At 37.1% G+C, this 23,834-nt stretch overlaps 4 protein-coding genes across 9 annotated transcripts; 3 read left to right on the forward strand and 1 right to left on the reverse strand.

Moving 5' to 3' along the window:
- The first annotated feature begins 2,808 nt into the window (after positions 1-2,808).
- Positions 2,809-6,710, forward strand: LOC140798763 (F-box/LRR-repeat protein 3). Of its 2 annotated transcripts, none has more exons than XM_073152795.1 (7): positions 2,809-3,828; positions 4,456-4,581; positions 4,920-5,024; positions 5,111-5,510; positions 5,595-5,724; positions 5,823-6,117; positions 6,197-6,710. In XM_073152795.1, exons 1-7 carry the CDS (start codon positions 3,154-3,156, stop codon positions 6,464-6,466), a joined length of 2,001 nt encoding a protein of 666 aa, XP_073008896.1. In that variant the 5' UTR covers positions 2,809-3,153; the 3' UTR covers positions 6,467-6,710. The 2 variants fall into 2 exon arrangements, with proteins under 2 accessions (XP_073008896.1, XP_073008897.1); XM_073152796.1 differs by having other exon boundaries at positions 2,826-3,828; positions 5,111-5,381.
- Positions 6,711-8,362: 1,652 nt separating this feature from the next.
- Positions 8,363-9,771, forward strand: LOC140798662 (uncharacterized). Its single transcript, XM_073152644.1, has 3 exons — positions 8,363-8,803; positions 8,900-8,939; positions 9,037-9,771. The coding sequence occupies exons 1-3, from the start codon at positions 8,517-8,519 to the stop codon at positions 9,622-9,624; spliced, it is 915 nt and encodes a 304-aa protein (XP_073008745.1). The 5' UTR covers positions 8,363-8,516; the 3' UTR covers positions 9,625-9,771.
- Positions 9,772-10,671: 900 nt separating this feature from the next.
- On the forward strand, positions 10,672-14,231 carry LOC140798663 (uncharacterized). 2 transcript variants are annotated; one of them, XM_073152645.1, is made up of 6 exons: positions 10,672-12,393; positions 12,743-12,821; positions 12,907-12,966; positions 13,583-13,627; positions 13,730-13,786; positions 13,870-14,231. In XM_073152645.1, exons 1-6 carry the CDS (start codon positions 12,083-12,085, stop codon positions 13,960-13,962), a joined length of 645 nt encoding a protein of 214 aa, XP_073008746.1. In that variant the 5' UTR covers positions 10,672-12,082; the 3' UTR covers positions 13,963-14,231. The 2 variants fall into 2 exon arrangements, with proteins under 2 accessions (XP_073008746.1, XP_073008747.1); XM_073152646.1 differs by having other exon boundaries at positions 12,746-12,821.
- An 811-nt stretch (positions 14,232-15,042) lies between these two features.
- Positions 15,043-22,438, reverse strand: LOC140798546 (dual specificity protein phosphatase PHS1-like). 4 transcript variants are annotated; one of them, XM_073152406.1, is made up of 11 exons: positions 22,309-22,410; positions 22,197-22,228; positions 21,979-22,103; positions 20,367-20,586; positions 19,693-19,869; positions 19,458-19,618; positions 18,280-19,363; positions 17,576-17,722; positions 17,269-17,496; positions 15,676-15,833; positions 15,043-15,587 (listed from the first exon to the last, which is right to left on the reverse strand). In XM_073152406.1, the coding sequence occupies exons 3-11, from the start codon at positions 22,083-22,085 to the stop codon at positions 15,218-15,220; spliced, it is 2,652 nt and encodes an 883-aa protein (XP_073008507.1). In that variant the 5' UTR covers positions 22,086-22,103; positions 22,197-22,228; positions 22,309-22,410; the 3' UTR covers positions 15,043-15,217. The 4 variants fall into 4 exon arrangements, with proteins under 4 accessions (XP_073008507.1, XP_073008504.1, XP_073008508.1 ...); XM_073152403.1 differs by lacking the exon at positions 22,197-22,228 and having other exon boundaries at positions 22,309-22,438; XM_073152407.1 differs by lacking the exon at positions 22,197-22,228 and having other exon boundaries at positions 21,979-22,093; positions 22,309-22,434.
- Positions 22,439-23,834: the final 1,396 nt, after the last annotated feature.

The following is a 23,834-nucleotide window of genomic DNA, read 5'->3' on the forward strand; positions in this document are numbered from 1 at the left end:
AAAAGACCTTGATATTAAATCTATTAGTTAAATTTAATTAAATCTCTAAATTAAATTAATTTTACTAAAAAAAATTATAAAAATACCATCAACCAAGTAATACTAAGGGCATTCTAATTATTTTAAAAATAAAAGTATTATAGTAATTTTAAAAATAAAATATATCTACTTAATCGAGTATTTTCACGGTGGGTAGTTTAAATCTAATTTATTATCTCGCTAAAATATAGAGCTTAATTCGTAAGTATGCAAATCATAATTTCTTTAAAAGTCAGTGGGTTATATGCAAAGTTCACTAAAAAGTAATAAGATAAAGAGGGAGTAGATTTCAAAGAGAAGTGGGTGCACTTATCACTCTCTCACTTAATATTGGGGACAGGTGGCAACAGCCTGCTGGATCCATTCCCGTGCTTCGCGCAACGGGGCCACGACGATCCGTCGAATCCTAATTGCACCTCCTCTCAAATACGCCCTCCCGGTACCCGCGAGGAACGACGGTTCCTCCGTGACGAAAACTGCCTCGGAGTCACTTTTCCTGGTCCTAAAACTACGTGTAATGAATCCGATTCGGTGGACGGCGGGGCCCACGAGGAGCAGGTACGCCCGTCCTTAGATGAGTACGGGGCCTCGGGCCTGCGCACGTTAGTGGGGACCACGGTGTTCTGCGCCATCCCCAGGGTACGGAAATGGACACCTAGAGCGGAAACGACGGTGGAATATTTTTTACTCAATTAGTCGCCTACTTTATTCATTAATTCGGCCTTTTGTTAATATATAGGTATATAGAATGCTATACTTTGTTAGGAGAAAGGATGGATGCCCTAAGGATAATTACACCTAAACTACTCAACCATTACTTATATTTTATCGTCCGTACTTTGGAATAAGGACACTCCCCCTAATTTTGACTAGTAAGACGCAATCATTTAATTTTCTATCCAAAATTAAATCTGTGTCTTCTAAATTTAAAATATAATATTAAATATATTTTACTATTCTATATATATATATATATTTTAAATTATTTTATCTTTATATTTTAAAAAGTATCAAACTAGTTGTTCAGGACGATGCCAAAATAACTAAAATAATACTGTTATGTTTGTTAAAGAAGACATAATTTTTTAAGATAATACTGCTAACTGATTAAAATAATTACGATGCTCAGCTAAATTTGATAGAAAAATTAATAATTATATTTTAATCATAAGTATAAGGAGATGAAAATAATTTTTGACATAAATACATAATTATAAAATATATTTAATCATAAAATTTATTATCAGTTTGAATAGAAATATAAAATCTTCTTTTAAATTAAATTAGAGAAATAATTTTTAATTTATTTTGTCAGTCAATAATATTTATACTTTTAGTTTAGTCAAAAATGAGAAGATAAACAATAAAGTTTGAGGACTAAAATTTATTTAACTCTTTTATATTTTTCATAAATTATAAATGAATTTCTAAATACTTTCTCTTATTTATTTTATTTTAAAAAATATGTGATTAATGCTAGGTACTATAAAAATATTTCATCCTTAACATAGAGGGAGAAGTAGGAGGCAAGATAATAGATATTAGATAATTAACGCAAAAATAAATAATAATTTAAAATTTAAGACTATTATGATTGAATCATCGAGTTTAGAAATCTAGGGGTCAAAACGGATCGAATAGTGCTCATCCCAGATTCATATTTTTAGTGATATTGAACGGATAGCAAAATTTAAAACCATATCGTAACTAAACCGATACGGATAATTTTCGAATAGAGAATCATATCTTAAATGAATATTGATTGAATTAAAAATAATTATAATATTTTATTTAGATATAATTAATATAAAAATTATTAAGCGTTTTATGACAGATAATTTTGTTGTATGTCAAATTTATAAAATTAGAGAAATTAATCTCTATAAATAATATATAACGTAATATTAGTAACAATATTAATATTTACTATTTAAATAAGCAAGCTAAAAACTGTAAATTATTTAAAAAATGCGGGTAAACTGATATCCGATATCCGTATCCGAAAAATATATCCGACCCCGTATCCGAATTTTTTTTTTAAATTCTATCCGTCATTGAATCGATCAGCAACCAAACATCTTTTTATATTTTTTTATATCTCTTTAAAAAAATAAAAACTAAGAAAATGAGATTAAATAATCGAATTGGGAGCTTAGCCTGAGGAGGGTAAAATTCAATTATTAGGTAATATTTGATTTTTATGTTAAAAGACATTTAAACCTAAAATTGTTTATCCTTAGGTTTGACAAAGCTATATATATAAATATCATCTCCTCCAAGCTTATCAATGAACCTCATCCATTGACTTTGCCTTGCGTTTCTCAATTCTCCATCTCATAGAAAAGGGATTTTAATATCTAATCCAAGATGAGTCAAAGTTGTCGCTCAAATACTCATCCAGGAATTATAACGAGTGCGTGTGTCCTAAGCTAATCGTAATATATTATCTCTTAATAATTGAAACAAAAAAAAAATAACAAACAATTTTAGAAATTTCAAACAAATCTAGGGGCTTCTTCGTAAATTCGTAAGTAAGAGGGGGGGATGGAAAAAAAGAAAAAGAAAACAAAAGAGGATAACGACAGGTGGAGAACAGCTTGCACGAACCTGGACGGTTCTTGTACTTGGGGGCGGTTAAATCACCTCCCCACGTAACACCTCCTCCAATCCCACCTCGCCTCGTCAACCCTTAACCTCCACATTACCCAAAATATCCCTCGTTTCCGCTTCCATCTTCTCGCTATCGCATCTCAATACTAACCCCATTTTGGTCACGTCGTCTTTTTGATTAAGTGATAAGCGCACCTAGTGTAGGCGGTAACCGGTCAGGGTTCTCCTCTGCATTCTTCGTTCTTCTTCCTCCCATTTCTGCCCCAAACTCTACCACGCTCTCCTCTCCTCTCCTCTCCGCGCCGGCCGTCTCGTTTCCGCTGCGCTTGCCGGTTTTCGATTTGTGAGAAAGACGGGTAATAGGATAAACGAGTGCCTTTCGACATATACGATGTGTTCGTGGAGAGGGATACTGTTGCTCCGCAGACACATCAGGTTCGATCTCCCGTTCCTCCCCCTCCTCCACCCCGTCGTCCCTGTCCCGTCTTTTCTCTTCATCCCCACATGAGCGCCAACCGTTCGACGGAACTCCCCACAGAGATGAGGACGAGAGATGGCCGTATGTTGCCCTCAGATGCGATCACGACCGTCCTTTCTGTGGATCTCCTGATCCAGATCCTGGACCGGATCCGGGACCCGCGGGACCGGAAGTCGTGGCGGCTCGTGAGCCGCGGGTTCCTCCGCGCCGAGTCGCTCCACCGGCGCGAGCTGCGGCCGCTGCGCAGGGAGACGCTGCCGGCTTTGCTGCGCCGCTACGTCGCGCTAGAGCGGCTGGATCTGTCGGCCTGCCCGTCGATCGACGATGCGTGTCTCGCCGCCGTGGCGGCGGCGGCGGAAGGGTTGAAAGTTGTGTGCTTGGCACGTGCGAACAGGCTGGGGTGGAGGGGCCTGGAGGCGCTGGTGGCGGCGTGCCCGAGGCTGGACACGGTGGATTTGTCGCATTCTGTCGGGGTCGGGGACCGGGAGGCGGCGGCGCTGGCAGAGGCGAAGGGGTTGAGGGAGATAAGGCTGGATAAGTGCCTCGCGATCACCGACGTAGGGCTAGCTAAGGTGGCTGTCGGGTGCCCGGGACTTGAAAGGCTCGGGATCAAATGGTGTCTCGAGATCTCGGATATCGGCATCGAGCTCCTCGCTAAGAAGTGCCCGGAGATCAAGTTTCTGGATATCTCCTACCTCAAGGTGGGCTCACTGATTCTTTTCCTGACATAGGATTTCTCTTAGTAGGTCGTTTAAATTATACTATTAGTGGAAAGATCGCATCTTGGGGAGATAAGACTTAACAAGTCTCATTAAGTGTGGTATGTTATTGTTTAAGTGGAAAAGTCGCATCTTTGGGTCATTTAGATGCCTTAATTGTGTTTTTAGCTGTCGCTAGTAAATGTTAATCCGATCTAATTCTATCCTCAAGATTGGTGTTTTGTTCTTATTCTTTACATGGCTTGTAAATACTTGGTCTGTCTTCGTTCTGTGTAACTTTAGATTCATAGTCTGACAGCTAAATTTTGCTTTACAGGAAATTATGTCTCTAATGTGAATATCTGTTCTGAATTTTGGCTGGTAATTTGATCTAGTTGTGTCCATTTCATGGATTTGGATATTTTTCCTTTAATATTTTCATAGTTCGTGAACATGGTTTAATCTGTTTACTTGTTTAGCTTCACATTTATGGTTTTAGATTCTGATGATTTAATTTGCTTTAAAGGCTCTCTTGTTCTATGTACAATTACCAAATTTCAATATAGATTTCTTTCTTTTGAAACTTTAATGTTTGGGAAGAAGCTTAAGTGGTTGGATTTTCTATTTCAGGTGACCAATGAATCCCTTCGTTCTATATCCTCTCTTGAGAAACTCGAAGATTTGTATATGGTTGGATGCTCTTTTGTAGACGATGAAGGGTTACAATTACTTAGCAATGGGAGCAAATCATTGCAGGTGATTCTCAAGCTTCTTAATTGTCATTTTTCGTTTTGTTTTTGTTTTGGAATCTGAAATATTAGCCTTTGAATTTTCAAGAAATATATGCTGGAAGTTGCGGTCAGCTGATTACTTGTTCTCTAGACATGGTCCTTATTCTTTCAAACAGTTCCTGTGCTTCTATGTTGCTGCTTTTCTTCCTTCCAATAGATCTAGTTTTTAAATTTGTTGAAATTACTATTCAATATATTTTCATCTATGAAATAGTTTTTATTTTTCTCAGATTGTAGAATGGATTTTTCACTTTTAGCCTAGAAAAAGGATTAGCTTTATTCATATAATATATTTGTTCACAGTGCATTGACGTTTCGCGGTGCGACAATGTCAGCTCACGAGGCTTAACATCACTGGTTGAAGGAAACCAATGCCTGCAGAAAATTAATGCTGGCGACTGCTTTCCTGTAAGTTTATATTCTTAGATCATTATTCTTCTCTTGTCATTTTCCCCTATGGTTTTTGAATTTACTGAAGAATTGGGATATATTAGGATCTGGAATCAAGTTTCCTGTCCAAATTGAGTTGCGTGAAGAATACATTGACTGTATTGAAACTTGACGGCTTCCAAGTTTCATCTTCAAGCCTTCGGGTCATCGGTGGCAGTTGCAAAAACTTGGTTGAGATTGGGCTAAGTAAATGCACGGGAGTGACCGATGAAAGTATCTCTGAGCTAGTTGCTATCTGTGTTGATCTCAGAACAGTTGATCTCACGTGCTGCCATCATCTCACTGACAATGCCCTTTATTCAATTGCTGATAATTGTAAGAGGGTTGAAAGTCTCCTGCTAGAGTCTTGCTCTTTAATAACTGAAAAAGGCCTTGAGAGGATTGCAACTTGCTGTTCCAATCTCAAGGAGATAGATCTCACTGATTGTGGTGTCAATGACACAGGTTTTAAATTTTATTTGTAAAATAGTTCACTGATCTCCATTCTCCTAGTTACACTTTGTTTACATGAGATGCTTTATTTTGCAGCATTGAAGTTCTTGTCTGCATGTTCTGAACTCACGACATTGAAATTAGGCCTTTGCTCAGACATTTCAGACAACGGCCTTGCTCATATTGGATCCAATTGCGGAGAGCTCCTAGAACTTGATCTTTACCGGTAACTAGAATAAAAATTCATGATCATCTTTTCTTTTCTCTAATAGGTTTGCCTTTTCTTATTGTAATAGCAAATCATGGGTTCTTTTGTTTCCACAGCTGTGGCAGAGTTACTGACGAAGGGCTGGCTGCTATAGCAAGCGGCTGCAAGAGGCTGAGGAGGTTAAATCTGTGTTATTGCACTCAGATCACGGACAATGGCTTAAATAATCTTAGCTGTTTAGAAGAGCTATCAGACATTGAGTTAAGGGGTTTAGCCCGTATTACGAGTTCTGGTATAACTGCAGTAGCCATTGGTTGCAAAAGTTTGGTGGAATTGGACTTGAAGCGCTGTTATTCTGTGGATGATGCAGGCTTATGGGCTCTTGCGCGATATGCTCTAAATCTTAGACAGGTAAAAATTCTAACATCTCCATTACTGCTTTTCAATTAAAAGGAAGATGGAAATCATACTTCATTTCCTCTTTTTGTAGCTTACTATATCGTACTGCCCTGTTACTGGTTTGGGCCTGTGCAATCTGCTCGGGAGTCTGCGGTGCCTTCAGGATGTGAAGCTTGTGCATCTTTCCTGGGTGTCAATTGAGGGGTTTGAGCTTGCACTAAGAGCTTCTTGTGGTAAGCTGAAGAAGCTGAAGCTGCTTAGTGGATTGAGGGATGTTCTTTCCTCAGAGTTACTCCAGATGTTGCAGACTCACGGTTGCAGAATTAGGTGGGTCAACAAGCCTTTAGTTTTCAAGGGCTAAGTTTAGAACCTCGCCCCATTTGGCATACGCACCGAAAACCAGATCTGTAAAAATGTAGTCAAAGTGTTTGCCTGGGTTTCCCGGTTTGTTAGATTTATAATATTCAGACAATCTGCAGCCAGTAAATCTCTCAGGGATGTTGCTGTGCTTGATCTTGAGGACCTGCTTTTCTTGTTGCTTGTTATCGCACTCGTGATTATGTTCTTGTGAAATCTCATATGAAGTGCATGTTTAATATGCCCAATGCCTATGTTCTTATAATGTACAGATCAGGACTTCTTATTAACTTCATGTTTGAATGCTAAGGTCTCATACAAAGGTCATGTTTGGCATGCAACTACTCATATCTAGTTGTCTCCAAGTAGCTCAATTGATTTTGTGATTGTTTGTAAGGTTGTTTTTACTCATCATGGATCTAAGTAAAACTATATTCAACTTTTAGCTTCAGTTCATCTAAAGTAAAACTATACCAATGGCAGGTACAAGCCAGTGCCAATAAATTGTCCAAGATCATTACACCTAACAAGGAATATTTCAAATTTATTATGGTGGCATATCGGCATTAAGCTTCGCTGTGCATTCAATTGACCTTTGAATGCAGACGGTGACTGGTTATAAATGAATGAAGGTTTCTGTGGACAATTATTATGCTTAATATTGCATCTCAACTTTGTAGCCCAATAACTGGTCATTGATTTGATTACTCTTAACGCAACGTCTGTATAGTTTAAATTTATTGTAGTCTTTTTCGAGAGAGTTCATTCAGTTATTTAAGTTATATATTAGAAAACATTAGCTTCTTTTATTTATTTTATAATTAGTCTACAAAGTTATAATCTATAAAGTATAAAGAGAAAAACGGCGAAACTATATATTCCCACATGGTTCTATCGAAATTTATTTCAAATCTCTATAATTTTATTTTTATATAGTTATATTTAAATTAACATAATTATTTTTTTTATCAAATTAAATTAATTTACATATCAAAATTAAAAATACTCATTTAATCTAAACACATCAAAAACAATAAAAATATAGTTGTTATCTAAAATTTAGTTTATTATATTTTTTCTAAATGAGTTGGAAAACTTTTTTATTTATTTATAACCATGACTCTAGTAGTTATTTTCAAATTCGACCTATAAATTGATGAAATATAATAAAAATAAAAATAATTTAAATATTAATTTTAAATTTAAATATTATAGGCGAGTAAAATGTAATTTCCCCAAAACTTTCTACTGTAATAGAGAGTGACACGTAGCATAGTTTGGCACCGCACTACTTTCACGTTACAAAATGTAACCAAAATATAATTTCTATGCACTTTTTCTCTCTCATCATCTCGCGCGTGTGCTGGAAGATATTTTTTTTATTTTCTTACGCATCTTTTTCTCGTCGCAATCTTAATTATTTGACGAGAGATTGATTAGAGCATTACATTGTTAACCCTTCTTCATTAAGCGACAACAAGTCAATTTAGAATATTTTTTTAATTAATATCCCCAAAAGATTATACTCATAATTAAACCATAAGATGTAAATAGTAGCAAATCGTGACCTGCCAAGTACCCAGCCAACTGCACGAAATTTAAAGTATCACCTCTCCAACCTTTTAACCGCCGTCCTTTTCTGATATGTGGAAGTAGTGAACGTTGTTGGACATGCACACGTGGCGACATTCTCGAAGCTTCCGTCCCCTTGGGAGCCGTACCCGGATGGCGGACTCGGATCCTGGCTCGGTCCGGGTCCGACGGCTGGATCCCTAACCGACTCAGGATCCGCCGCCAACGCGAACTCCTATGCCGATTCGCAGTGTAGGATCCTCTGCAATCCCGAGTGCATGAGTTCCCTGCCTCGGGATTCTTGTTGGCCAATTGAGAGCCGCCAAGTACTCCGATGTGAACTCCCCACAGCTAACAAAAAAGCAACGCAAATGGTGGGGAGGATTCAAGAACCCTGGCTCTATATAGGAACAAAAATTCGATGCTAACCACTAACTAACATCTTTGAGCATAGAGAGCAGAGGAAGATCCAATTTTTGATCATGGTAACATCAACGGATACAAGACAGGAGGAGAGGAAGAGAGGAAGGAGGGGGCATGGAGGAGCAAAGATCGAGGTAAAAAGTGGGGGAGGAGGAATTGGGCTTCTGGTGTTCGGCGGAGCGCTTATAGCTGCGGCGGCCGGAGCGGCCCTTGCGGCCTATCGTGCTCATGCTGATAAGAGAAGACGGGAAGCGGCGGCGATGAAACCTAAGACTGAAGCTTATTTGGAAGAAGAGGCTCCTGAGAAGAGCAAGGGGCTGCAGTCTATTCTTGAGCTCACTCATAGGTGATGTTTTTTTTTTCTAAATTCTTTTTAGAGAAGTTTATTAGCTTTCTGTGTGTTCTAAAGACTGTTGGCCATGCTGATGAGTTTAGTGTTCAGGGATGATGATCGTTTGACTGATAGCCTAATGGAAGTTAAGGTGATTTTGTTGAAAATTCTATCTATTTGTTTGTTTCATTTGTTTATCTTTTCTATCTCCCTTTAGATTTTTCTCATGCAAAGCTCATCCTGTTCAGGAGAATCCTGAGATCGATGCTGATAGTGTTTGTGATTATAATGTTCAAGAACTACTATTTACTCAACAAGAGAAACAGGCTTTGGAGGATTTAGCAGAGGAAGAAGGAGAGGATGAGGAGGAAGAAGAAGAAGAACGAAGCGCATCAAATTTATCCGAAGACGAGGTAAAAGAATCATCTGAAACAGAAGAAGAGGGTGATGTAGGAGAGGAAGGATCAGATAGCACCGGAGCTTCTTCAATCAAATCGAATTCTGACGCTGTCTGGCCGGCGGAGGTGATTGAAGCAGAGAAGCAACCATTGCTGATAGAGTCCATAGAGGTGGAGAACAAACTAGAGAACAAACTAAGAATGGAGGAACAATTACATGGGATTAAAGAAGATTTGGGGAAAGTGGAGGAAGATGCGGAGGACGCAGTGAGGACGATCATGAAGAAGATTAAGGAGGAAGTAGTGATGGCTTCTGTGGTCATGAATGATCATCCTAGAGGCACAATTTTGCTGTTCCTTTGGATTTTTATAGCCCTTGTGCTTCTCGTGTTCTTTGGTTGTGTCCACCTTCACCTCTCTCACCACATCACTCTATAATCCTCAACTCTTTGATTGCTTCTTTGGTAACATGTCAAGGCTCACATTTCAGGTGTATCCATCCAATGTACATGCAAATTTCTGAGTTGACCTTTATGTCATAGAAGCTTTTTTTTTGGCTAAATAAAGTTCAGCTAATCTTACCAAGAGTAGTGTATTTATTCATTTTCTAAATAGAAGAATCACTTAGATGGTAAATAAAACCAAGAGGATATGTTGTATAGAGTGCAAGCATAACTCAAAACTAGGAGATTTATGTTGTGATAATGTAGAATTGGATTGTTTTAGATTTGTTTCTTTGATTGTTCTGGTGTAATTGTTTCCCTCTTCCTTTTGTTTTATTAAAGTGATCAAAGTTGTGAACTTGGTTGGTTTGAATTGGAGAATTTACTGCCCCAAAAGTTTTTTAACAGCTCTTCATGACTTTCTCATGTATGTGTAACATTACACATTTAAGGAAACTCAATTGGTAACTAGTCTAGGAATCAACCTGAATCACTTTATTAAATTTTCAGAATAGTTGGCTGGAAGTCACTCTTATTGAGATGATCACTCAAATGAACAATTGCTCAAGAGATGTCTTACATTACTGGAACCAAGAAGGAGAAAAGTTGCAAAGATAAATGAAAACAAGTAAGTTGTCTGAGAAATTTCAAGCTCAATAATGGTCTACAATTCTGAATCTTCTTGTGTCTTTCTTTGTCTTCAATGCAGAAAAATATCTGTTTATAGTAGCAGAGAAGGGGAAGGTAAAGCCTCCCTTCCATTCTCAAGCTTACTAATGAACTTAACCTGTACAAAAATCACATGTATGCCATGAGGTATGTTAAAATTGTGACCTATAAATGTGTTCATATTAATCACTGAAAGGATTAAGAATAAAAAAAAAAACTTTTACTGCTTTGATATCTTTATGCTCTGAGGTAACTGTACCTGAAAATAACCAAACAATGATTAGACTAAAGTTAACAAAGATAATTTTTTCGATTATGCTGAACAGTAGTTGTATTTTGTATGAACATTTGGAATAGCACAACGAAACAACATAGCATTCTAGTTATGGTTCTGCTTTCAGTTTTGAAGCAGATAAGTAGTTTTCAAATGCACTGGGCCTGATCATTCTAGAACTCACAAACTTCCATGTTGAATAGTCCAGCTTTTGTCGAAAATTCAAGGTCGCTTAATTTCAAGGAAATTGAAGTCTTCTGACAGTTCTTCTTCCATTCTTCTGATTCTTTTCTCTAGATTTAAATCATATTCATATGGATTACTAATCCGTATTATACTGATAAACTACAAGCTAAGAGATGTAATTAGACTCAAGGAAGTCATAATTCTTTCTCCAGGTCTGCAAGTTCTGCAATTATATTCTGTTAAAACTGATCAAAATTTTTTTTTCTGAAACATAACAATACTGTGTTCAGACTGAATAATCCTCATAGTACAAAGAATAATCTTAAAAGTCAGCATAATAGTCATATTGGAACTTTGGAAATAATAGTTATAATTCAATCTATTAAGACATAATTAGCAGCTGTTTAAGGTAGATCATCGATAACAAGAAAGGCAATTAATACAAGAGAACAACCAAATCTGACAAAATTATTCAGAACTTTTCATGATCACCATAATCCTAACCTTTTTCTGAACAATGTGCATTCATCAACTAGAGCACAAGAAGAAAATGCTCCGAAGAAATTGATATTTTTTTATAATCAGTTGTAAGCTTGACATCAATCATCTAAAATACAAAAACCATTTCCGGGCAACAAATTTAGGTTTGTCATAAGGTTAAATTGACCAATAGAACAATTTTTCAGTTGTAATTTAGTTTTACACTACTCGCAGGCGAAACCTCTAATCTTTCGTAAATTTGAGAAGATTGTTCCTAAAATGTAAATCTGTACCTCTTAGGTACAAGGAGCAAGTCTTGTTGTCACACTATATGAGGCTATTATATAGTTATCAACTTTAATTTTTTGATCAAACATTTTCACTGCGAATAATGGCCCAGCATTAGGGGGTGTAACGGGATCCAAATTATTTATTATTGAATCCTCATCAAATTCGATTAACTTATATTTGGATCTTAATTTTTTGATCAATTTAATAAATGAGTCGAAATTGGGTAGAGTATTGTCGAATGTGATGGATTTCTAAGTCTCTAGCTTTTAGATAAGACCGCAGAAGTCTGTACGACACAATCGCTTTGATTTCACATTTTTCGAACATATTATACATTATCCTCCCAAAACTATAGACTATAAATTTTCATAATTCGAGGATGGGGCTAACTCTTACTCGTGCTTAATCCCGACTTTGATTGTATCAAAACTAAAATGCACCTTTTTTTTAATGAATAATTTGGTTCTCAAAAAACAAGAATAAAAAAAAGGAAAAGAAAAGGATATCCTCACGAGTTTAGCCACGTGTACATCACGTGGCGAAAAAAATTGTGATGATAGAAAAACCAAAGCAGAGAAAAAAAAAAAGAAGCCAAAACAATCGCCTTTTTCTTCTCGACGCAACGCCTGCGGCCATGGTCGCCTCGTCGTCTTCTTCCTCTTCTTCGTCCTCGTATTCCTCATCCCCTTCCTCCTCCGGAGAATCCTCCCCCTCTCGTCGCGATCGCCGCCACCGCCGCCGACGCGGCCGCCGTGGGGAAAAGGACGCCCTCAAGCCCCGCAGGGACCACCGGTCGGACAAGAGGCGGAAGAGGAGGCGTCGATCTTCCCGGGATTCCTCTCCTTCAGTCAGCGATAGCTACAGGCGAGCTTGGTTCTTGGATTTAACCCATCTCTTTCTTCATAGTTAGGGTTCGGATTTCGATTTTAATTGCGCTTAACCTAAAGAATTTTTTCTCTCCTTTTTTTGTTTTAGCGGAATTTTCTATTGTCTTTGGGGGATAAGAAATAACAAATTTGAGTTGTTTCGATGGCAAAGTCTGATCTTTAGAGACAATATTAGGGTTTTTGTCATCTTTTGCAAGTCTTTATATCTTCTTTTCATTATCGTAATTAAATGAATCTTGATCTGAACTTATTCTGAATTCGAATTTTGTTTTGGTTGTTTTCTTCATTGTGTTTAATATCTCTACATTCTTTTTATTGTGACGCAGCAGTGAGAATTCTTCTGACAGTGAAAGAGAGGCGCATAGCAGGCCAAGGAAACGGAAACAGAATGAAAAATCAAAGAAGGTATTACTTCATTTGATGCAGTTATGTCTGAAAGATGTATGAGAGTACGTAATTTGCTGCCTTCTCTTTTCTTCATTAAATTTAGGTTGAGAGAGATCGAAGCAGAAGTCATCGGAGCAAACAGCACAAACCAAAGGATAAGGAGGTATGGCGTTATATAATTCAAGTACTAAGTAATTTAGTTTACCTAATTGGCTAATAGTTCAGTTAGTGTGCTTGGTCGATGATAAATTTTAGCAATAATGTTGGAATCAGTAGGAAAAAAAACTTTTGCATATTGATCGCTGTCTATACCCTGGCCTGCTATGTTTTTAGGGTGCTTTAGATCAGCTGAACTTATAGCAGAGTGACATGATCTTGATCACCTTTTTGATTTCAGCATCCTTAAATCTGTGGTAATGCTGAACTTGCTGTATACCCTTTCTGTGGATCACTTATTGGCCTAACATGGCACCAGTCCTTTTGTGCATTTAATATTCCTGTTGATTGAACTATCCAACTCCTGATCAAATTTCTGGACCATTATTTTGGATGAATAAGTCAATTTTTTTGTCAGTAATAGGGGAGCTTAGCCTCATGATTAGGATATCCTAGGTTTATAATTCTTATATAGAGGGTCCTTATACTACTTGCTGCCTGTTTCTGGGTTGGCTCTTTGAAATTGGAGCTGTGGTCTGCAAACGGGTAACTGTATTGTGGATTGGCTTGTTCTGGATGTTCATGTTGGCTTGGTGATTTTTGGCTACGGGAGCTTTATATAGAAGCAGCAGTCTGAGCGGCGCAGCAGTCCTGTACAGCTTTCCAAGGTAAGCAGAAGCTATTGGGTGCTATTTATCATCAGCTTATTATTATTATTATTTTTTTTTTTCTTTTTACATTTCTGTTTTCTTAAGTATCTCTTTTCTCAGTTCCTTGGACGTGAGAAAGAGGATGGTGTGCGGCGAAGTGCAGTTTCTGGGAAAAAGGTGAGCATTTATCCCTTTTTAAGTTGCCAAAAATGCATTTAAGTATTTAACATCATCTGTGATTGGCTTCTGTTTTTCTCTAGATCCTACTCAAGCTTGACAAATCGAAGGAAGACAAACTGGCAGAAAACAACCGCAATGAATTGCTGAAATTTCTTAATGCTAGTTATGACTGATCACGTTGAGTGGAGACTGGTACCAGAGGAAATGTTTAAAGACATGGTCAAAGATGGGATGGTCGATAAGTATGATTCTTTGTAACTGTGGACCTAAAAAGAGTGTATTCTAGTTTCTTTTACTTGTGTTCGTTTCCTTGAGTAGTGGATGGTCATCTACCATGCAGGTCCTCTTTTCTTGTGAACTGTGATAATATAGTTATTCCATGTCATGGATGTTCGTTTTCTTTGTACGATAGTCTTTCCTATAGAATTCAATTTTTTTATCACACAGTCTTTTTTCCTAATCAGAGTTCATCTTTTATGAAATTTGAAAAATAACGCATGATCTCACAGAGTAATAGTGGACAATGAAGGATATCATGTTTTTTCTTTAATTTACATAAAATTATCAAAGTTATTAATGTATCAATGTGAGAGGATACTTGTATGTGTTACTGCAAGAGAGATGTTCAAATGATTTATTCTGAGTCTCTGACATGCTTCCCTTGGTTTTAGTATGTGCTACTTAGCTGGCACAGTTATTTGCTTTACTTTTTTGAGGAATAGAATGCAATATTTTCAGTTGTGGTATCTCAAAATGGTGTAATGGTAAACCTTTCCTTTTGTATATTAAGGTCAAATGATTCTATCTGTTTTGCTATTTGTATCCATGTAGACGATATATTTTCCTGGCATCATGGCTTTTAACTTTTAGCTGAACCAAAATAGTTGGAAGTAAAAGACTTTGAGGTTGGCATATTTGATGTTGTTTTTTGTTTATATATTTGTTATATCTATTGGAAAGTTTATCTAATTATCTACAAATTTATCTTCAATAAGTATCTTTAAATTTGATATGTAGATTAGTCAAACACGCTGAAAAAAATAATAATTTCAGTTTAAATATAACTATTAAGAGTTGTAAAATGATACAAATGAAATTGTAGGAGGATGAAGTAAATTTAGACTTAACAAAAAAAAAATTCTAAAGATTATGATTAGTAGCATTTCCATCACAAACCAAGAAGCCATCCTTTCCAATATTTAAGCTTGAAGGTAGAACTGTATATACTTGCACACCAACCACAAGCAACAATAGGCAAAATAAACTGCACCTACCATTCACATGCTAGAGTTGGAAGAATCTATATAGTACAATGAGTTACAAGAGAAATTAGTCAGCACTCCAGGGAAATTGACATCCTCCATGAGAGAGCTCTGTCCTATAGGCAAAACTTGGATCCTATCTTTAATGTAAGGCCATTCGCAGAAATCAGTTTAAGGAACTCTCCACAAGAGACTGGGATTGCTTTTGCTTTGGGCTGATGCTGCCGCCACGGTTAACCATGAGAGCATCCAGAGCCTTTTGTATCTCTAATGTCATGGCGCTGTCAACGCTACCTGAAGATATCTTCCTGTGAGACTTCTGCAGGTGGAGCTTCAGTGAGCTGCTGCTGAGCCCTGCATTTTTCCCGCAAATGGGGCAGACCTTCATCGTTGGCCTTCGATGCTGCCATTCCATAGAAGCTTTCCCATGTAGTCTCTTGTCGAGATTCAAAAGGATTTTAGCAAAGCCATCATTTGGCTGGGCTCTGCGGTGCACCTTCTTTAGTGTATTCCATGCTTCTAAGAGAGTGAAGTTTCTGGATAACAAAAGCATATAAGAAAAAATGAATGTTTATCTACTACTTGGATGGAGTAATACATAGTCTTGGCTTGTATTGCACTTACTTCCTTAGCATTAAGTACGCGAGCACAACTGTTGCGCTTCTGCTTTTCCCTTCGAAGCAATGGACCAATACTTTTCCACCAATGTACTCTACATAATCGATGAAATCAGATGCTTCTTCAAAGAGATCACTGATATCTTCGTCATCATTATCACTTACCTAAAGACACATTATGGACTGTCATCAACAAATTATACACTCTAAATAGACAAGCTTAGACTAGTATATAGATGCACAGTACCAGATCCCAAAAAGTTATCGAAGGACTACTAATGTTTGTAATTACACCTGAGATCATCTGGACATTCTGTAAATAAGCAATGCCTAGATCTAACCCTGATCCCCCAGGTACAGCTACAAACATTCCAGACTATATAGAGAACCGATAAAATATTGTAAACAGCACAAAACAAAAGGGAAAGCAAAATGGAAAAAGAAAGAAAGAGGTAGAATAGGACAATCAGGAATATTTTTTTGCTTGGTCACACAGAAAAAACCATACAGAAAGCATAATGAAATTGTCAGGTTAATCCAGATGCCCACACAGAAAGCATAATGAAAAAACCACATGTCTTTGTTATATATAACCCAATGCACTTAACAGAACAGTACTAAATAGACAAATATAAATATTCCACCAAGATGATCCCAGAGGTACTATAGTTTAACCCAAGACTTGTTAACCCTGTGAGGGAAACTGATAGAAAAAGTTTTCAGATAAAACTCAATTAAGATAAGCCAAAAAAAAAAAGCAATGTTCACCTAAATAACAGAAGGGGGTAAAATAAAATGCGACTGTTTTACAAATGTGATTTTAGCAGTTCTCCATCTACTTTTCTTCAGATTCCATATCAATAATTCAGTAAATCAATGAAGCATCAATTCTCTTCAATAAGGCATGCGGCTTGATTCAACAAGGGGAACACCTTGCTTTCTGCCCTTCTACCTATATTCCCAAACTTTTGTGTCAAGGGACCTAAAACATTGACCTGATATAAAATGAGGCTAGAATCAAATGGAAGTTAGTAGTAGGATAACTGGGAACATATCAATGTAAGGGGGAGGAATAAGAGAATTTAATTATTGAACTTAATTTGTAGTGGGAAAGATAGGAACTCAATTTTCCTTAGATCATCTCGTCAGGATGTGCTAGTCTTCAATTCAGAATTTAACTGATTTTCCTTCAGTTGATTTTGTTATTGAAGATGACTAGTCAGAAAATTCTACCACCAGTTAGCTCAACTTTAGCACCTACATAATGCTGTCCTTAATTAGGTTTTTCTTGACCAACAATAATGGCCTTCTAGTTTGAATTCTTAGTATCAGATTTGTTCCCTACTACATGGAACAAAAGTATACTTTTATGCACAAACAAAAGTACTAAAATTGCTGTTTGGTTATCCTAGTAGGCATAAAGATAATAATTATCTAAGCACGGACATACAATATACTTTTTCTTTAGGTTACTTATGAAAGGTACATAATCATGAGATCTTTCCATACAAAGAAACAGGAGTAAATTAATCTAATATAGAGAAGTTTATTCAATTTGTTATTTCAACTATTGAAAGAAGAAATGAAGAGAAAGGCTTACTGAGAAGTTCCTATAGTCAAAAAGAAAAGGATACTGAGAGTCGGACTGTCCAATTTCATTAGAACATAAGCACAATATATGGTTGATGCCCAGATGCTGAAGGGTAAACATAGACCTCGCAGCCAAAGCCCCTCCAATATACAGATGATCTATGATCTGAGAAGGACGTTCCGTGCTTGCAGCATCAGAAATAAATGTTATCCTCTCAAGGATGTGTTCAAGTCGTACCTGAAGGATGTTAGCTACATATAGTTACTCCAAAGTCCAAATAAAATTAGATACCGGAAAAGTTGTTCAGTCGTGTTACCTTCAATTCGTAGGCATCAATGGAAATGTTACTATCAGTGCCCTCGAAAAATCCAGTATTGAAGTTGTTCTCCTGGCACAGTTTTATCACATCTGTCCTAAGCATTTCATTCCACAGTTCCAATTCCTTGTTCAATTCGCCATCTACCTACATCATAGCATTGTTGAAGTGACTGAAAAAAGAGATGATAGGTGGGTCCCTTTTCATTGGACTAGTCTGAAACTGATCTTGGCAAGTTAAGGGAATTACAGAAAGTACAAGCAGGCAGCACTGCAATATTTGTATTGAGGACAATTAGCAGAACGCTTCTATCTGTTCTATTTCTATGAAATCAAAATGAATCATGCGAATGACTAGGAAGTATGTCTTCATAATTGTTGAACTGAGAAACAGAAGAGCTTGTTGTAACTTTCTTCATATTGCCTGTGGCATTGGCAAACTCTGGATTTGGACTGATCCATAGCAAAGTATAGATAACTAGACACAAGAATTTTCTTGACAAGTAAATCTAAATACTTATTAAGAGTACTTTGTATCTCCCGCAAAAGTATTTTTATATTCCCAGCTTCGGCAATTTTTTTGAAATTGAAATATTCACCAAACAATCTAATGTTTTATTCGGATGAATCCTTCTAGAATGAGGCCCATATGTTTCTAGGAGAAAAGAAATCAAATAATTGTAATTTCAAGAGAAAGTGTCCAACCTTTGCAAATTTATTGAAGTCACGGAGCTTCATTGTCAAACGCAGACAGCGTGAGGCCTCGCCACTTCCTTTGAAGTATCTCCCATTCAAATTTTCTCGAGACACAGGAGAAGTTAGGTCAAAACTTTCCCTAGATCCTGCACGCGACACCTTACGTCTAAATTTATGAATTTCATAATCGCTTGATTCTGTATATGTTTCATTTCCACCATGTTCCTTACATGTAGGAAACAGAGAACTAGGACTACAACCAGAAAAATATGACGGTGAGTCCGAAGCACCAGAGTCTTCCCTTTCAGATTCACCTAAGCTTTTGTTAATAATTGATAGAAAATTTCGTAGGAGCCCATCTAACTTCTGGTAGAGTGTGAGAAGAAATATATGAAATCCCTGAAGGTCCCTGAGAGCCCCTCGAAATCCTCCTCTAAATGCATTAACCACTGCTGTCATATCAATATCAGGAAGAGAATAACTGAAATCAGTTGGAGCATCAACTTCCTCGGGTCCTGGAAAACCAAGTTTTCCTATAGATACTTCATATAAAAGGTCTGAAGAGTACTCCCAGTTATTAAGCATCAGCTCAACCAACTTTGGATAGTTCTCTTGATCTTTTGCTCGTTTTCCTGCGGGAGGCCTACGTGGAACCCCAGAGTCGATAGCCATGATACAGAAATTACAAGCTATTTCATCAGTTACTTGTTTCGTTTTGGGTGTGTTACTGGACTCACCGAAAGCATCAGGGCCTGAAGATGAAAGCTCACCATTGTCTGCACTGAGTATATCACTTACAGAGATTGCTCTTCTTTCTTTTTGGTGGTTCCTGATCATCTCTAGTTTGTATAGTCTGACACCAGAACCATTAGCTTCATCCAATGTATCCATATTTGCAGAGGTCACCTTGTCTGTTAATAGCAGGTTTGCATAATTGCCACGCCAGCCAAGCTGGCGACAACGGAGTCTATCCTCATTCCTAAGTATAAGATCCAATATCAAGACCTTTCCAAGGGATTCAGCTGTTTTTTCAGCAGCTTTTTGTGAAGTAAATGGAATTGAGTTATCTAGCAGTGGTGAGCCATGTATATAACTGCCAGAGAAAAAGGCAAGGAAACAAATAATCAGAATTCATATACAATATATAAATTAATTGACAGTGGCTTAAGATGAGATTGTGTCTATACTTCATTAATAAAAGGCAACGGCTAAATTCAAGAGCTTCCAACAACTCAGAACATGTTATTTCATTAACTTCATTACCAGCAGTAACTGCTATTTGACGTGCCTTTTCAGTAGCATCCTTTATCTGTTGCCATTCAGAGTTGGAATTATGAACCACCCTGGCCTGAAATGATCAGTGAATTGTTGAACTCAAGGCCAAATACTTATATAGGATTCAAATGAAGAGGAAGTACATACTTGAGGTGTCGTCACTCCAAGCAATTTTGCAAATTCATAACCCAAGCGCTCTGACTGTGTTGCCATCCTCGAAGATGCGATTTTAATGACTGCCGCTGCCTCCTTTGATGAAATAACATTGTTACCTGAAAATTTAAATAGTGCAATAAAAACTACTCCGCCAGAGTTCACAGTCACCTGTATCGTACAACAAAAAAGGCAAGAAGAGTGACATGCTTAAACAAAATTTACGGGGAATGATTTAAAAACTGAAAAATTAGCATCCATATTGAGCCTTATGCAAGAAAGATTGCTTCTCAAGAAATGAATGAAGTCTTATCTTTAAGCATATCATGACAGAACAGCCATGAATCTGGAAAGAAGAACAAGTGCATGGGCTAACGTAAAAATGTGTCTGTGCACACATATATACAGATATAGGTTTACCGTTTACATACTTTACATTTATCTGTGATTTGATAGCAATTCTTTAGACTTGGATATATCTTGAGCAAACAACTAGTTCAAAATGGCAAACTAAGACACCATAACCAAGTAATGTAAGTCTACATGCCCAAAACAACCTAATGAAAAGGTTGCTGTTTTCATGTCCTATTCTGTCTTCTACCCTGCCTTCCAAGTACTTGGATACCATAAAAATGGCCGAAAAGAAATGCACATGTCCAACTACGAACCTCTAAAGCTTTGTTAGATTCATCCTCAGAAGGCTCACAACTGCTAGTGTGTTTTGTATGGTACAGGGATGAGAGAGCATTCCAAGAGAAATCATTTGATTCAATGTCTAACGTAGAAGCTTTTCCAAGCCTTTCCCACAAGCTTATTTCTGGCACTTGGTCACAGCATTGTATATTAACTATATTATCGTCAGGTTTTCCTGGACCTGATCCTCCTGCACTGAATAAGAAAAAGTATAACAATTAATAGTTTGTCATGAGTATGCTTACAGTAATACTAAGTTGAATCTCAACAGGTGGAATCATTATATTGTTAGTTTTCTATCATCTATACCAATTAAGATATGTGGAGTTTTTCATTTAAACTAGACATCTTTGCCTTTAACCTGAATAGGATTTAGCAGGTATATACTGTTAAAGATTAAGTTAATTTTCTGTCAGTTGTTTTATCAAAGCTTGAGAAATCCTCACTCTTTAGTTCCTCGTATGCCTGACTGTAGCATTTGATTCTTCAGTATTTGGAGAAGGCCATGAAGGCTTTTATGCATTAGTTGTAGACAATCGGGTCAGATTGAGTTTATATTGGGTCATATGTGGGTCTAGTTAGAAAAGCCTCAGTCAAAACCCACCAGTATAGTATAGTAAAGGGTTCATAATATTTCTTGACTAGCAAGAATGTGGCTTTGTTTCTTTCCTTTTCAAACTCTCTTGCCAGATCAACTTTCTTCTTGAAATATCCTACTTACATTACTTTCTGCTGTAGTCCCTCTAATTGTGTCATGAGCAGATAAAACGCATCATTGAATCTCAGTTCAGATATGGTCAATTTACATTTACAGTCAACATATACTAGTAAAGTCTTTTTGTCAAACTTTGCTGCATGGTTAGAAAATTTTATGGAAATGACACATGCCAACACCTATAATCTAGATTCCTTCAAATGGTTTCATTTTGTGATATGTTTTCAAATTAAATCATTCTTTGCAGGTATATGCAAAAAAAGACCACTCTCTGGAGTTATTATTTACTCTAGTGGGATCAAGCTTTCTCAGAAAGTTTCACAAGCCCAGGATAGATGATCACACTTTCACTCATTCGATTTCTATTTGAGCTCAATTTTGAGCCTATTCAAGTCAAGACAAACACAAGCCTTAGCGAGCAGCTCAATAACAACAATTGAGATGCATTCAGATAGGAGGATCTGTTTGGGAAGTAATAAGTCCACCTTGACTCCCTCTGATAAATCTTCATCTGCAGAGAATTCTCAGCATACTAACACTCACTTTCAAGCTTCATTTTCAAATACTTACAAATATATACTTGCAAGAACTAGATCAATTTTGCCGAGCTTGATCCACTTGACCCTCAACTCAAGCTTCGCTTTGAGATTAATTTCGAACCTGAGAGGGTCGATCACGCTCAGCTCATTTTAATTTGAGCATCGATCTTAATATTAGTCTTTGTCAAATGAATAAAAATGCACTTAAGGTAATTTAACAAGAAGCTAACGAATAAATTTTATCTCACCTTTCCTAGAATTAAAACAAATTACTAGTCGATAAAGAAAAAAAATTCCATGAGAGCTTAATTTCTATATCAAAAGCACATGCACCTGAGATGAGGCGAATGGGAGGTCCCAAGCTCGAATGCCCTGTTGTCAAGATTGTTTGATCGATGCGGAAACCCATTCCACTCCTCGAATCCACGCCCTCTTCCCATCCCAAATGCTTCTCCCAACTGCAAACAACTTTCATACTAAATTTTCCAAAGAGAAGAAGAAACCCAATTGCAAAATATATGTGATCAAGTAAAGAGAACCCAGAAACTTACACCAGAAAACAATGTCAATGTGGGTTCTTTCTCTTTGACTCAAGGAGGAAATGAGCAAATGGGTAATCACAGAAGTTGAATAAAGAGAGGAATTTTTTGGAAAAGCGCGCACCGTTGGTGTTAGGATGGACGAAGACGTCGTCTTCTGCTCTGGCTCCTCGTGTGCCATTCGAGAGATGAGCTAGCTATTCTTCGACTTCGAGGGAAAGGTCTCCGCTTTCTTCTCCTCGGTGGAGAGAAATGGAGGGAGGAAAGAAGAGAGGTCAGCTAAACATTCGGAACAAAAACGAAGCTGCCGCAATAAAATTATTCTCATTCAGACCCTCATTTTTTCATTATTTTCAAATGTCGTCCAACTTTTATTGAAATAACCGTAGCTCTTAATTAATTCAGAGGATAATTACACTAACACCCTCATAAACAATTGCCTGTTGGCTATCTATAAATGCATATAATAATTAATTTACCATAAAATTTTCTCTCTTTCTTTTTTCTATAGAATAAAAGTAAATATTTTGGAGATTATTTATAAGTAAAAGATGTTAATGGATCACTAAAAATGGAGTCAGAACATAACTTGATCAAAGACATCAAATTACATAAATAATTCCACTCTAATTAATTCTCCAGTAGTAATTTGAAGTAAAAAAAAAGAAGGATCTAATTGCTGGATTTTGAGAATTGAGGGAGAAAAAATAAAAATAAAATAAATGGAGTCTTTCTGTTAGGATCATTTAACTTAAAATTGGCCTTCGATTTGATTTAAATATGTTTAATTTAGAAATAAAAAATCCTATTATTTTTAATTTGCCCTTCCCATTCTTCTTTCTTCTTCTTCTTCTTCTTCTTCTTCCAGTGAGTATTGAGAGAAGATGGTTATCATATAAACCCATTATCATGTCACGACCTTACCCAAACTATAAACATATGCCGTTCTCGTTAATCTAAGCACATAATTTAGTCAACTACGTAAAAAATAAGTACAAAAAAGAAGAAGTCAATTCCCATGATGAGCCAAAGATTTATTATTCTCTCGATGCATGACATGCCAACCAATCCTCATAAAAGAAAAAAAAAATTACAGCTGGTGTCCAAGTGAAGGTTCTTGCAATGGCTTCACAAAGTGCCAGGCAACTACTAATAATTCAATAATTATAATAATAATTATAATTATTTGACTATTAAGAACATAGATTTTGAAGTTAGAATTTCTCTTCCGATCACCGTACCAACGGTAGACTCAGACGAGCAGCTCAACGACTTCTGCTTTAACCGTCAGCCGACATAGCGGGCACGTAGATCTAGAGACGAACCAAACATCGATGCAACCTACGTGGAACCGGTGGCCACATCTCGGTAGGAGGCGGCCCTTCTCACCATTCTTGAATTCCGCAAGGCACACCGCGCACTCCAACCTCTCATCGGAGACTGAGAAGGCGAAGATCGGTATGGACTCGAGGACATTGGGTTCAAGCCCGACATGGTCATGAAATGTAACTGAGCTAGATATGTGTGTAGGGCTATTATTGGCGGCGGCCGCCGCCGCCACCGCCACCGCCGTCTGCGAGTTTCGCAGATTAAAGCAGCAGATGTCACCAAACATGCCAACCAAATGACCACATCCATAGAGAACTGCAG

Source organism: Typha latifolia, chromosome 12 (genome assembly GCF_019914945.1).
Source record: "Typha latifolia isolate L0001 chromosome 12, TyphaL0001v2, whole genome shotgun sequence".
Taxonomy (NCBI): Eukaryota; Viridiplantae; Streptophyta; class Magnoliopsida; order Poales; family Typhaceae; genus Typha; species Typha latifolia.

Coding starts and splice junctions, on each gene's coding strand:
- LOC140798546 (XM_073152403.1), bottom strand. CDS start 22,365: ATGGCACACGAGGAGCCAGAGCAGAAGACGACGTCTTCGTCCATCCTA. Junction 22,104..22,308: donor CGTCCATCCTAACACCAACG/GTGCGCGCTTTT, acceptor AGTTGTTTGCAG/TTGGGAGAAGCATTTGGGAT. Junction 15,834..17,268: donor TTGACTATAGGAACTTCTCA/GTAAGCCTTTCT, acceptor ATGTGTCTTTAG/GTAAGTGATAATGATGACGA.
- LOC140798663 (XM_073152645.1), top strand. CDS start 12,083: ATGATAGAAAAACCAAAGCAGAGAAAAAAAAAAAGAAGCCAAAACAAT. Junction 12,822..12,906: donor AGAATGAAAAATCAAAGAAG/GTATTACTTCAT, acceptor CATTAAATTTAG/GTTGAGAGAGATCGAAGCAG. Junction 12,967..13,582: donor ACAAACCAAAGGATAAGGAG/GTATGGCGTTAT, acceptor AGCTTTATATAG/AAGCAGCAGTCTGAGCGGCG.
- LOC140798763 (XM_073152795.1), top strand. CDS start 3,154: ATGAGCGCCAACCGTTCGACGGAACTCCCCACAGAGATGAGGACGAGA. Junction 5,025..5,110: donor ATGCTGGCGACTGCTTTCCT/GTAAGTTTATAT, acceptor GGGATATATTAG/GATCTGGAATCAAGTTTCCT. Junction 6,118..6,196: donor ATGCTCTAAATCTTAGACAG/GTAAAAATTCTA, acceptor CTCTTTTTGTAG/CTTACTATATCGTACTGCCC.
- LOC140798662 (XM_073152644.1), top strand. CDS start 8,517: ATGGTAACATCAACGGATACAAGACAGGAGGAGAGGAAGAGAGGAAGG. Junction 8,804..8,899: donor ATTCTTGAGCTCACTCATAG/GTGATGTTTTTT, acceptor TTTAGTGTTCAG/GGATGATGATCGTTTGACTG. Junction 8,940..9,036: donor ATAGCCTAATGGAAGTTAAG/GTGATTTTGTTG, acceptor CATCCTGTTCAG/GAGAATCCTGAGATCGATGC.